We start from the raw sequence: 14267 nt of genomic DNA, 5'->3' as shown, positions 1-14267 counted from the left end.
TGCATTTACCCATAAAGCAGGTATTCAAAGGTTAATAACTTCATACTTTCTTACAATCATTACAAACTTTAATCAACAGCACTGATCACTTAACATCCATAGGCAGAATCAGTGAAAATGATTCATAATATGTGAGGACTGGAATAGACCCGAAAAAGTCATGAAAAACAATTTCTTAAATAGCCTCTGTTCATTTCTTTCAAGAGATAACTTAGTTGTACTTAAAGCCTTACTGAAAACAAGCATCTTAAACAGTGCACTTAGGAAGAATCATTCAGTGGGATGTTGGGACAACTGGTTATTTGGAAAATAAAATCTATCTAGATTCTCACCTCACCTTATACCAAATGCTGACATTAATTATAGATTAAAAAGTAAAATAAAAAAATTTAAAATATACCATAAAAATGATGTAAGTTCAGTTTTGGAGGACTCTTTAAGCATAAATGCAATGGAAATAAGTCTGAGGAATAAAATCAAGTGACTACATAAAAATACAAATCTATTTAAAAAGGTAAAAGGGGGGGCGCCTGGGTGGCGCAGTTGGTTAAGCGTCCGACTTCAGCCAGGTCACGATCTCACGGTCCGTGAGTTCGAGCCCCGCGTCAGGCTCTGGGCTGATGGCTCAGAGCCTGGAGCCTGTTTCCAATTCTGTGTCTCCCTCTCTCTCTGTCCCTCCCCCGTTCATGCTCTGTCTCTCTCTGTCCCAAAAAATAAAATAAACGTTGAAAAAAAAATTTAAAAATAAATAAATAAATAAATAAATAAAAAGGTAAAAGGGACCTACATTTATTGTGGTGAACATTGTGTAATGTACAGATTTGCCAAATCACTATGTTGTATTTTTCTAATGTTTATTCATGTATTTTTTTTGAGAGAGAGCAAGCTGTGAAGGTGCAGAGAGAGGGAGAGGGAAATCCCAAGCAGACTCCACTCTGTAGCACAGAGCCTGATGCACAGCTTGAACTCACGAACCCTGAGATCATGACCTAAGCCAAAATCAAGAATCAGATGTTTAACCAACTGAGCCACCCAGGTGCCCTTCTATGTTGTATTCTTGAAACTAATATAACATTGTATGACAGCTATACTTCAATAAAAAAAGTAAAAGCAAGCAAATTAAAGAAAAATTTTCAACAAGTAAATAGATTATAAAAATATATATATTCCTGGGGCACCTGGGTGGCTCAGTCGGTAAAGTGTCTTATTCTTGATTTCAGCTCAGGTCATGATCTCAGGGTTCCTGGGTTCAAGTACTGCGTGGGGCTCCCCACTGATGGTACAGAGCCTGCTTGGGATTCCCTCTCTCCCTCTCCCTCTCCTGCCCCTCCCATGCATCCTCTCTCTCTCTCAAAATAAATAAATAAACTTAAAAAAAAAAAAAAGAAATGCAAACTAAATTAAGACACTACTTTCTTTTATTAATATTTTGTCTTTTTCTGGGGCATGACTACTTTTTTATTTTAATGTTTATTTACTTATTTTGAAGGGAGGAGGGACAGAGAGAAAGGGTAAGAGAATCTCAAGCAGGCTCCATGCCCCAGCACAGAGCCTGATGCAGGGCTTGATCTCAGGAATCGTGAGATCAAGACTTAGCCGAAATCAAGAGCGGACACTAAATCAGATGCTCAACCAACTGAGTCACCCAGGTGCCCCGACACTACTTTTGATCTATCAAATTAACAAAGATGTTATAGTCTAGAATATCCAAAGCTGGCAAGCATATGGGTCATAAGCAAATAATGTTGCTAGTGGTGTAAACCAGCACACCTTTTCAGGAAAATATTTCAGCAAGATGTTTCAAGGGCCTTAAATATGTTTTAGCATTTGATCTAATAAATCTGAGAATCTATCCTAAAAATATAATCAGTAAAAAATTTATATGCAAAAATGTTCACAAAGTGTTATCTACAACAATGAAAAAGTAGAAACACCACAAATATCCAACCAAATGTTTAGTTCAAAAACATTAAGTGAATGATCTGTCCAAAGAGTAGAATACAAATAAAAATAATTATGACGAATTTTAAATGGTATAAAAAATGTTTATGCTACAAAATCAATTAAGAAAACTATCTCTAGGGGCGCCTGGGCGGCTCAGTCGGTTGAGCTTCCAACTTTGGCTCAGGTCGTGATCTTGAGGTCTGTGAGTTCGAGCCTCGCATCGGGCTCTGTGCTGACGGCTCGGAGCCTGGTGCCTGCTTCGGATTCTGTGTCTCCCTCTCTCTCTGCCCCTCCCCCACTCATGCTCTGTCTCTCTCTCTCTCTCTCTCTGTCAAAAATAAATAAACATTAAAAAAATTTTTTAAAACCAAAAACTATCTCTAGTAATAACTAGTTGGATCCAGGAAAAAGAACTGGATTGTTGACAGGTGTATGAATATATTATCAATTCAAAAAAACTTTTAAAAAGATTTTAAATAATCTCTACACCCAACATGGGGCTCAAACTCACAACCCTGAGATCAAGAGTCACATGCTCTACGGAATGAGCCAGCCAGGCGCCTCCAAAGTTTTATTAAAAAAAAAAAAAATGTGGAAAAAGACCAGGAGAAAGTCTGCTAAAATGGATTGCCTCTGAATGGAATAAACAGTGAAGGTTTTTTTCTACTTCTTTATACTTAATTGCTCTTGCCAAATAGTCTAAAATTAACTGACATTTTTTTAATCAAACACTTCCAATGAGAAAAAACTTCTTACCTTTTGAAGTACTGTATTTTATTTTTAGGTGCTTCTGGCTTTTATTTATTTTTTCTTAACGTTTATTTATTTTTGAGACAGAGAGAGACACAGCATGAACGAGGGAGGGTCAGAGAGAGGGAGACACGGAATCTGAAACAGGCTCCAGGCTCCGAGCTGTCAGCACAGAGCCGGACGCAGGGCTCGAGCTCACGGACCGCGAGATCATGACCTGAGCCGAAGTCGGCCGCTTAACCGACTGAGCCACCCAGGCACCCCGCCTCTGGCTTTTAGAAAGTTCTTCTCTATAACATGATTGTCTCTTTGTAGCTGTCACACACATGATCTACCAGGCCACACAGAATATCATCCCAAGTTCACCCTTCTCGAAGCTAAGAAGCCCCTGTTCCTCTCATTAAGGAAAAAGTGTCTGCTGTTTGAGTGCTGACTAGGTAGGAACATTTTTTTCATATATTTTCTCTTTCATAGCCACAGTCCACAACCCCATTTTAGAGGTTAACCATCTGACCCAAGTTCATTCAGATCACAGGTAGCTTCAGGGCACCTGGGTGGCTCAGTCGGTTGAGTGTCAGACTTGGGCTCAGGTCACGATCTCACAGCTCATGAGCTGTCAGAGCAGAGCCCTGTCAAATCTTCTGTCCCCCTCTCCTGCTCACTCTCTCTCTCTCACAAGTAGTAAACATTTTAAAAAACCCACTACACTCTTAAAACTTAAAATAATGATAATAATAATGATAAGTAGTAGTAGTAGTAGTAGTAATGTTACTCTGGTTCCCTGCTCTGGAAAAGTACCTTCCTGGATACCTACCGTCTCCCCCCAAAAAAACATTTCAGGAGGACGTTACAATTTGGCACTACGTCAACGGATCCTGAGACAATCTTAAAACTGCAGCTAAGGATAATTGTAAGTGACAGCATGAGATAGGCAGCAAAGGAAGGGAGAGGTGAGAGCATAATGTGTTTACAAGATATGATTATCCTTAACCCTGTGAGTTTCAACGGTCTCCAGCAGAACTTGGAAACCTCACTTATTTTTCTGTTATGCATTTGATAAGGGTAGAAGGAGGTTTTTTAGAAACAGTCTAGGTTTTATGAGTTACAGCGGGAAAAGGGAAACAGTTTCATTTGAGTCCAAAGCCAATTATCCAGCAATAGGTAGATATCAATGTTTGCTTCAAAAGTGAACAAGTCTCCAAAAGAAACATATCTGATGGTGAATGGTATTTGTATCTTTTTACTTTTTGGAAACGCGAGTTTAACGGCTCCAGGTCCTTGCTATAAGGCCGGTAGGGGCCAGATCTTACAAGGACATAAGACATTACACAGAAATCACTCCATTTCACTGAATGAAAATGATCCATTCAGCAACCCGTGCCCTGACAGAGCACACGCTCAGAAGGTGTTGCTAATTTGCTGAATGAATGGGATGCCCCCTTTCCAGTGGCAGCTCAGCCTACCAGGAATGGTACTCGGGGCCCCTGACTTTTCATCAGGAAAATCGAGGCCTGTTCAGCGCGACGCAGCCCCCAGGACCGCTTCTCACCCTGCCCAGGCCTCCCTTCCTGTCTCTGCCAAAAGACTCCAGACTCCTCCCCACTCTGGGTAGCTCTCCCAGGCCTCCCCAGGGCCCTAACCCCTCACTGCAGACGAAGCTGCTTCCCCGGCACCACGCCCGCGCCCCACTGCAGAATAACGGTCCGCACCCTGGGGACACTCCCCACTTTTCTAAATATAATCCCCTCAGCACCCGCCCCCATGACAGCTGCTGCCCCCGGCGGTACCTGAGCCGCAGGCCAAGCAGCCGGAGAGGACCAGGAGCAGCCGCACTGCCCCACCGCCCCCATTGCCCCCAGCCTTCCAGCCCCCCGGCCCGGCACCAACTGCCGGTGAGACCGCCACTTTCATTCCTCCCGCCGTGGTCGCCTCACGCCGCCTCCTCTTCACGTGCCTCTCCCCAGCAACTAGCCGGAACAGGCAGGGCCAGCAGCCTATCCACTTCAAGACCTGCCCCCTACCATCCAATAGGATGGGCGGAGCCTCGAGCACTCAGTCCTTTACGGACTCCATAATCCCGCCTCTTAGCAACTGCTGCGAGAGGGCGGGAAAAGCAGCTTTCAGCCTATTGGAAAACGGACCCTCACCTTAGCAATGGCGACAGGAAGATCCCACCCCTTAACAACATGCTTCCGTCTCCACTTTATTTACAACTGGTGCAATTGATGGTAAGTTTAACCAATAGAAAATCAGAATGGGAGAGGCCTCTACCAAATTTGATATTAACCTCGAAACTGTCATAATTGTCTGTCCTCTTTCTTTCCTTTAAAAAAATTTTTTTTTTCATGTTTATTTACTTTTGGGAGAGAGAGAGACAGAGCACAATGGGGGAGGGGCAGAGAGGGAGGGAGACACAGAATTTGAAGCAGGCTCCAGGGTCCGTGCTGTCCGCGCAAAGCCTGAACGGGGCTGGAACCCACGAACGTGGGAGATCATGACCAGAGCCGAAGTCGGAAGCTTAACTGACTAGGGCCACCTAGATACCCCATCTTTCTTTCCTTTTTACATGATCTTTTTGTTATGGGTAACTTACTCTTGAGACGCTTTATAAGTAGGGTTCTGACGGACGATTTTTTTTTTTTAAGTAAGACAATGTGTCTTCCAAAGTCCTAGGTGATTTAAAACAAGTCACCAAAAAAAAAAAAAAAAAAAGTTTGTCAGTATTTTATGGGAATAAACACCAGCGCTTAAAAATGTAGGCATTTATGTAGCTCTTAAAAATCGGAGGGGGCGGGGGGAAGTGCCTGGCTGGCTCAGTCCAAACAGGGAAAAGCAAGAGACTCGATCTCTGGGTGGTGAGTTTCAGCCCCACATTGGGTGTAGAGATTACGAAAATAAATAAACTTTTTATTTAAAAAATTTTTTAATGTTTATTTTTATTTTATTTCTGAGAGAGAGACAGAGAGAGAGAGAGAACACAAGCAGGGGTGGGGCAGAGAGAGAGAGAGAGAAAAGGAAACAGAATCTGAAGCAGGCTCCATGCTCTGAGCTATCAGCGCAAAGCCTGATGCAGGTCTCGAACGCATGAACCAGGAGATCAAGACCTGAATCAAAGTCAGTCACCCAACTGACTGAGCCACCCAGACACCCCCAAAAAGAAATAAACCTTAAAAAATTTTTATTTTTAACATTAAATAAAAATATTTATTTTTGAGAGAGAGAGTGCGCAAGTGGGGTAGAGACAGGGAGAGAGGGAGACAGAGAATCCAAAGCAGGCTCCATACTGCCCGCGCAAAGCCTGATGTCGGGCTCAAACCCACCAACTCTGAGATCACAACTTGAGCCAAAGTCACACGCTCAACCCACTGAGCCACCCAGGCGCCCCAATAAATAAATAAACTTTAAAAAATAAAATAAGATAAAATAAAATGTAGGCAGAGGCTTTTGAGGTTTTTTTAAAAGTTGTTTGTCTGTTTGTTTAATAATCTCTACCTTCAACGTAGGCCTCGAACTGGACCCTGAGATCTAGAGTCGCCTGCTCTTTAGACCAAGCCAGCTAGGCGCCCATGGCAGTTGGAAGTCAAATGAATGTGAAGATTAAGGGAAAGTTTTTTATTCCTTACAGCGTCTTGTGAGACAAATATCTCCATTGAAGAAGCCAAGGCTAATACAAAGAACCTGCCCAAGATTGCATAGTTATTTGGGCTGGGCTGCGGTTTCAACCCAAGTCTTACCCAAAGACTGAGTTCTTTCTATGCATCAAGCTGCTTCCCATTACATGATTTAACACAGTGTAAGGACCTAGAAGAGTGCCTGGCACATAAACAGGTATTCAATTAATGTTACTAGAAATTGAAGCAATTAATTTTTTTAGAGAATCTGATAGTGGTGGGTAGGAACACTAGAGATGATGGAGTCCAGTGAGTGGAGAGGAAATTCAGGAAAGGAGGTTACTTCAGGGGAAGTTTCAAGCTTTCAAACCAAGATATAGATACCTATCTATAGATATAGATATAGATACAGATATAGATGTGTCCCCAAACAAGGTATTTTTAAAAAGTCAAAATGGGTCGGGATGCCTGGGTGGCTCAGTTGGTTGAGTGTCCAACTCTTGATTTTGGCTCGGGTCATGATCTCACAATTCATGAGTTCGAGCCCTGCATTGGGTTCTGTGCTGACAGTGCAGAGCCTGCTTGGGATTCTCTCTCTCCCTTCTCTCTCTGCCCCTACCCCATTCTCTCTCTCCCTCCCTCCCTCTCTCTCTCAGAAATAAATAAATAAATTTAAAAAAAAAAGTCAAAATGGGTCTCAGCTATGGGCAAAACAAGAAATTGCATCCTCAAAAAGAAAAGTCTAGGCTATTGCTGCTGCAATAGTAGTCCTGTATCTGTGTCACACACATTCCCTTGGCTGATCTGGAAAGGTCAATATCAACAGTAATAAATCACATCAATACTATGTATACTTGATGTCATGTGATGAAAATGGCATTTTATGTCTATGGTTTTCCTCTCCCCAAACCCATAAAACTAACCTAATCATTAAAAGAGCATTAAATAAATTTCAATAGAGGGGCAAACTACAAAATACCTGACTAATGCTCCTCAAAATTACCAAGATCATCAAAAACAAAGAAAGAGCCTAACAGCCAAGAAGAGCCTGAGACAAGAACGAAATGTAATATGGTATCATGGATGGGATCCTGGAATAGAAAAAAAAAAAAAAAATTAGTTGAAAACTCAGAATATCTGAATAAACTGTAGACTTTTAATTAATAATAATGTATGGGGGTGCCTGGGTGGCTCAGTCCACTGAGTGTCCAACTTCGGCTCAGGTCACGATCTCACAGCTCATGCATGGGTTTGAACCCTCTGTCAGGCTCTCTGCTGTCAACACGGAGCCCTCTTCAGTTCCTGTCTCTGTCTCTCTCTGCCCCTCCCCAGCTCCTGCTTTCTCTCTGTCTCAAAAATAAAAACATCAAAAAATTTTAAACAATAATGTATGAATACTGGTTCATTAATAGCGGCAAATGCAGCATACTGATATAAGGCAATGACAGTGGAAACTGGATGTGGGATATATGGGAACTCTCTATACTATCTTCTCAATTTTTCTGTAAATCCAAAAGTTTTAAAAAATAAACTTGCACACACATGTGCAAAGGTATACGTGCACACACACACGTGCACACGCACGCACTCTCACTTCTACCAGGCCCCAAATTCCCACCATGCAGAGTTCACTCTTTGGTTTTGAATAAAGGCCAGAGAACAAAGGAACCAATTCCAGATTTGGGAACTAATGCCAGTAGATCACTGACCACTAACTTTTAACATGTGCAAAGGAGGGGTCTCCTGGGTGGCTCAGTCAGTTAGGCACTGAACTCTTGATTTTGGCTTAGGTCATGACCTCACGGTTTGTGAGATTGAGCCTCTCGTCAAGCCCTGCACTGACAGCGTGGAACCTATTTGGGATTCTCTCTCTCCCTCTCTCAGTCCCTTTCCCCCTCTCAAAATAAGTGAATAAACTTAAAAAAAAAAAGAAATCAAAAAAACAAAAACATGTGCAAAGGAGGTATACAATAATGAAACTTTACTGTCCATAAACACATTACACATTAACATCCAAATAAGTTCTGTCATTTCAAGGTAGTCACTGAAGAAGCTTTTAGTCTTATTTTAATCACGAGGACACTGCTCAAAACACTTTAAGAATCATCTTCAGGGGGTGCCAGCCTGGCTCAATTGGTAGACCATGCGACTCTTGATCTTGGGGTTTTAAATTTGAGCCCACATTAGGTGTAGAGATTACTTAAAAATAAAATCTTAAAAAAAAAAAAAAAACCATCTTCAGAGGCTATAGCACACAATGCAATGAATATTCATTATCTGCAGGTGGATCTGATTTATGCAAATAGCCAAAGAACTCAGGCCAAGACTGTTGAGTAAATGGGGTGGACAATCTGGATAGTAAATGTGCTTCAGAATATTTTTGGATTTTAGAAAGGTAATATGGTGCATATAGAACACATAAAGCAACAATCCCAATGGGGCCTGGGACAGCACCCTGTAATCAAACAAATTAATTTTTCTGCAATGAGACATAAATATTCATATTGGGATAAATGAAAGAGGGATAAATGAAACTATAAATAACCTGTAAGTTTAGGAGGTCCGCCACAAAATAAGTTTAGGTCAGATTAGGTTTTGGTATCAAATGAGTTATGAAAGAGTTTTGGTTTTCATAATTTCTTAAATTTAGGAAGAGGATTGCAGACAATAAATATTTCATGAAGACACTCCATTCCATCTACTCAGTCACCCAAGCTAGAAGTCCAAGAGTTACCCTAAACTTCTCTTTCCCCTCAACCCCTTCGCCAATCATCAAGTCCTACTTAGTTTACTTCCTTTATTGTGAATGTGTCTTTTCCATCCCATGCCAGCCATGTAATCTAGCACCTTGCCACCTCTCACACGGACTACTTTGGGTTACTCCAAGCTGGTTTCCCTGCTGTTTTTGCAGCCCTAAAACCCTTCACCCATCCTACTTTTATTTTTTTTTATTTTTTATTTTTTTATTTTTTAAATTTTAACGTTTATTTATTTTTGAGACAGAGACAGAGAGAGAGACAGAGAGAGAGCATGAACAGGGGAGGGTCAGAGAAAGAGGGAGACACAGAATCTGAAACAGGCTCCAGGCTCTGAGCTGTCAGCACAGAGCCCGACGCGGGGCTGGAACTCACGGACCGTGAGATCGTGACCTGAGCGAAGTCGGACGCTTAACCGACTGAGCCACCCAGGCGCCCCCCATCCTACTTTTAAATGCAGATCTGCCTATGTCTCTCCCGTGTTATAAAGTCTTTATGATTCCATAGTATCTCAGGTGATGAAGCCCAGGGTTCTTAGTATGATCTAAAACACAGATGTAAAGAAACTAACTACAACAATGCTATTCAAAGTTTGTTACCAATCTGTAATGAAAGCATTTCAAAGTTAAATGTAAGCATTTAGAAACTTTTCCAGCAATTCAACAGAAAATTTTTGTATTTAATGAATCTAATAAAAATACAGATTTTATTTCCCTTTTCTAATAATTCACATGTAGAGTATTTTATAAAAGTAGGGGACAATAGATTGGAATTTTTTTTAAGATTTTATTTTTTAAGTAATCTCTACACCCAACGTGGGGCTTGCACTCACAACCCCAAGATCAAGAGTCGCATGCTCTACTGACTGAGCCAGCCAGGTGCCACTAGATTGAAATTTTTTTTAATTTTATAAAAAAAAAATTTTTTTTAATGTTCATTTATTTTTGAGAGAGAGACAGAGTGCGAGCAGGGGAGGGGCAGAGAGACACACACACACAGAATCCGAAGCAGGCTCCAGGCTCTGAGCTGTCAGCACAGAGTCCAATGCGGGGTTCGAATCCACCAACTGTGAGATGGTGACATGAGCCGAAGTCGGATGCTTAACTGACTGAGCCACCCAGGTGCCCCAGACTGATATTTTTTGAATTGGTCTTTTACTATATAGAAAAGTGATAGTCTATAATACACTTAATAAAATGGCCTCGTACACCTCCCTGGGCTGGTTTTTAACCACCACCACAGCCTATCCAGCAATAACAAATAATTTCTAGTTTTGGAAACATATTATGTTTCATACTTCTGTGTAAGTTTACATTCTGCTCTCCTGACTTGACTGTCCCTTTTTTCTGAAAATCTATTCATTCATCAAAATCCTAGGCTACATCATCACGTCCTTTGGATGCCTGTCTAAACCAGTTTCCTACTTCTACCAGAGACAGAAAACACCACTTGCCCCCTATATTTCTGTCATTATTTGTACCCCTATTATTGCACTATCCCTACTTCCTTAAAGGCAGAGGTTAGGATTATTTGTCTTCGCGAGGTGAAGCATCTCTTCTAAAATGACCAAACTGAAGGACAACACTCTTTAGACTATTTAATTGTAACATGTTACAAAGAGGAAAGAAGAATCATTATTTTATATTCATATTTTTCTGTTACTAGCAAGGATTGCAGCCTTCTACCTTTCACATCTGGACATTTGGGTATGAATTAATTTACCAGAAACTAGCCATTTTATTTTTATTTTTTGATTTAAGTAAACTCTGCCCAATGTGGGCCTCAAACTCATGTCCCCTGCCTCAAGAATTGAATGCTCTACTGACTAAGCCAGCCAGACGCCCACAACAGTGGACATTTTAGAAGGCCAAAGAGCCAGACTTGGGAGACTCACTGGAAACTTCAAGAAAGGAGACCTCTCCACCTAACAGTTTTGCCCAGGTTCAACCCCTTTGGGAGTAAAATGTCTCAATCGCCCTTTTCAAGATTGTTCAGACCGGGAAATAGCATCATCAACACATTCATTTCAGATGGCCCACCAGATACTAGACCTAACCTGGAGAAGTCTTGGGCTGAGGCTGAGACAAGCAACTATAATTGAAATGTGTACAAAGGGCCACGAGGCCACTGATGGATGCAAGGAATTAATTCTGCCTGGAGGGGGTTCAGGAAAGTGACATTTGAGCCAGTCCTCACTGCATGAGCTGGATTTGGCCCGGTAGAAAAGGAGCGGAGGGGAATGTGAGCAGTTTAGTCTGCTAGATGAAAATCTACACGTGCCCAGGAATGACAATCCTTCTGGTTAGCAATTTCCTCACTCCTCTTCCACCCACTTTCTTCACAATCGTTTCCCCTGTTCTTGGAAAATTGGGACTCGGAATGCTGTTTCCCTTCCTGGAAGGGACCAGTGTAGACAATATATTAATCCTCCATCAAATGGCAAGATCCGTTGCCGTGCTCTTTGTGTGCCTCTGAGAATACTCAGGTGGGGGAGAGGGGAAGCAGGTGAGTCAAGTACGGAAGTGGTCCCGAGACACATTGAGGAGAATGGGGCTCACGGAGAAAAAGAGAAGAAATTAAGATTTTTGTAGTTGTGCTACCCTTTTTTTATCATCCCCCCCCCCCCATCTTTTATCTTTGTTTTCTATAGCTTCTCATAGTCTCAGTCTCTTTGTCTCTGTCTCTCCATTTGCAAAAGGCTGGAAATTCCTAGTTCTCAACGGAAGGGAGTAGGAGGAGAGTTGGGGGTGGCAGGAGTGGGAGGGAAGCGAAGAACAGACATCTCAGCAGCTCCGGCTGCGGGGGCGCTCTGGGCCTCTGGCGGGGCTTCACAAGTCAATGATTTTTTAAATGTATGTATTTTTAAATCCACACATAGGGGCTCACATACAAACCTAGATAGAGACAGAGCCACAGATACACAAGTCGATGTAAAGAAACATATAAATACATTATCTCAGGATACATAGACACAAACTGGCAATAACGTCTTAAATTTGCTTGGCACTTTACAGAGTTTTCATTTACATCCTCTCATTTGAACCTCACGACAACCCTGAAAAACAATGATACAAACACTCGGGAGTTTCACTCTACCACACAGGTTCGCACCCAGAGACCCCTTCCGACTCTCCTAGTGGAATGGGCAAGCCTAGGCCTCTGGATTGGTCTCCCTTCCTCCCTCTCCGGCCGAATACCCGCCCCAGGTCCGAAGAGTGGAGGCCATAGAATCGGCTCCTCCTTCGTCCTCTTTCGCGCTGGGACCCAATCGCCCGGAGCCCAGTTGGTTGCCCCTGCTGGCTTCACTCCCTACCCCGCCCTCTTCCCGGGGCCTGCGTCTCCGGACCGGGGGCTCAGCGCTGCCTCAAAGGGGCCCGGGTGGGAGTGAGGGGGGCGCCTGGAACAGAGGCTGTGTGGGCGGAGGATGTGCGTCACGGGGAGCGTGGGCAGGGGGAGGGAGGAGGCACGTGGAAACCCGGGGCCAGCGGCTGGCAGCCCAGGCTCCAAAATAACCAGAGGAGAGTGGGGGAGGGGGCGCCCACACATTTCGGAGGGGGTCGGGGAGAGTACCCCGAGGGAGCCCGTCTAGCCGCGCCCCCCAGTTGCAGGACTGAGGATTGGGAAGGGGATTTCTGCTCGTTCCTATGAACCCCTTCACTGTGTTCGGGGCTTCAAGGGAAGGAGAGGAGAATGTTAGCTACCGAAATCCCACCCAGTGATGCCCTCCCCCTCTCCTGTCCCCACCGGAGATGGAAAGGTCCCCTCACCGAGCCGGAATGTAGAACCAGCCCCCGCCCCCGCCGCCCACGCCCTGCCAGTCCCCGAGCCACTCAGAAGTGCGGAATGACGGGGCGGGACTGAGGTTTCAGACTTCGGGGAGAACCTTCCTCCCGGTCCGCTCGCTTCCCTTCCACCCAGCCTTCATTTTGTCAGGGTCTGGAGCTGCTGGACCGGGCCTTCAGAGCCCCTGCCTGCCCCCCCCCCCCCGCCCCAACTCCAGCCCTCCCAGCCGTGGGCGGGAGTGTAATGAGAACCAGATGGGGCTAGGAGAAACAAACGGGGGGGGGGGGGGCTGGGTTGCGGAGGGGGGCTAGGCTCCTTGAAGGAGCTCCTCCCTCCTACTCCTCCGTAGGGAGCCACGTCGGACGCTCCCGGCCTTCTGCCCATCTTCCATTAGGCTCTCTCGAACGTCCGCAGAAGCGATATTCTTCCTATCCCAGCTTTGGCCACACAGAATACCCAGCAGATCCCCCATCCTCAGCAAAGAGAGTGCGACCAGTAGAGGAAGGATGGTACCCCTCCCATCCCTGCTTGACCTATGCTCTGACAACCCGACGCGACTGATCTTCGCGGTAGTTTCTAGCATAACCCGCCCATTCCTGTACCCCAAACTTCGGCAGAGACTCGAGGCAGGAATGGAGGCTTGGGTTTCCGAGAATGGCCCTTCAGATTACTCCTTTTGCAGCAGGGTAAGAGCGCTGGGATATCCAAGGAATTCCTGCAGAGCCCCACGCTCACAGACCTGCCCTAAGTGCACACTCTAGGACAGGGGAATGCACGCCCCAGAGGAGCCGCGCACCCCGAGACTCCGCCAACTTTTCCCGGCTCACTCCAAGCAGTCACACGTACAGCACCGCGAGGCCGGAGTGTGGGCAGCGGGCGTCCGCGTAGTTGTTGGGGCGCGTGTGCACGTTCGTGCGCTTCTCCGTGTTTTTGTGTACCCGTGCGTGGTTGTGAAACTCGGCTCTCCGCTCTGTGGGGTAGGAGCGGGTGGTGGGGGGAGTAGGAATGTCGCCGGCTGGGCGCTCACGTGGGTACGTGGGCGCGAAGAGGGCCGGCTGTGCATCCGGCGTGGGCGGCACGGAGCGACCTCGCCCCGCCCGCTGGGTCCCCAAGCCCGCCCTCCACAGCTCGGCCTCGGTCACCTCAGTCCCCGGCTCGGCGCCGCCGCTCCCGAGTCCCCGCCCCCGCCGCCTGCTCCACGCCCCCTCCCCCAGTCTCCGCCTCTCTCCGTCGTTCAGCCGCGGCGTCTCCACCGCCGGCCCGGAGGCCCGGGCGCCCGCCCCCCGCCCCCGGCCCCCGCCCCCGGCGCTGCCCACGCCCTCCGCCCGCCCGGCAGCCAGCGCTGCGCCGGGCCTCGCTCCCCGTGCGTCCTGCGGGGGCGGCGGCGCGGAGAGGCGGCAAGCGCAGCCGGGGAGGGGGGGGC

General features: G+C 45.6%; 1 protein-coding gene across 1 annotated transcript in view; it reads right to left on the bottom strand.

The window, feature by feature from the left end:
* NEMP1 (nuclear envelope integral membrane protein 1) overlaps positions 1–14267 on the bottom strand; it is a 31851-nt gene that overhangs the window by 17441 nt on the left and 143 nt on the right. The window contains exons 2-3 of the mRNA XM_058682211.1: positions 13687–14214; positions 4482–4737 (exon numbers count right to left, since the gene is read on the bottom strand). Coding sequence (XP_058538194.1) covers positions 4482–4737; positions 13687–14214 — 784 coding nt within the window. The remainder of the gene's footprint in view (positions 1–4481; positions 4738–13686; positions 14215–14267) is intronic.

This window comes from Neofelis nebulosa, chromosome 8 (assembly GCF_028018385.1).
Source record: "Neofelis nebulosa isolate mNeoNeb1 chromosome 8, mNeoNeb1.pri, whole genome shotgun sequence".
In the NCBI taxonomy this organism is placed as follows: domain Eukaryota; kingdom Metazoa; phylum Chordata; class Mammalia; order Carnivora; family Felidae; genus Neofelis; species Neofelis nebulosa.
The sequence above is the reverse complement of the archived record's forward strand: the minus strand, read 5'-3'. Positions and strand labels throughout refer to the sequence as shown.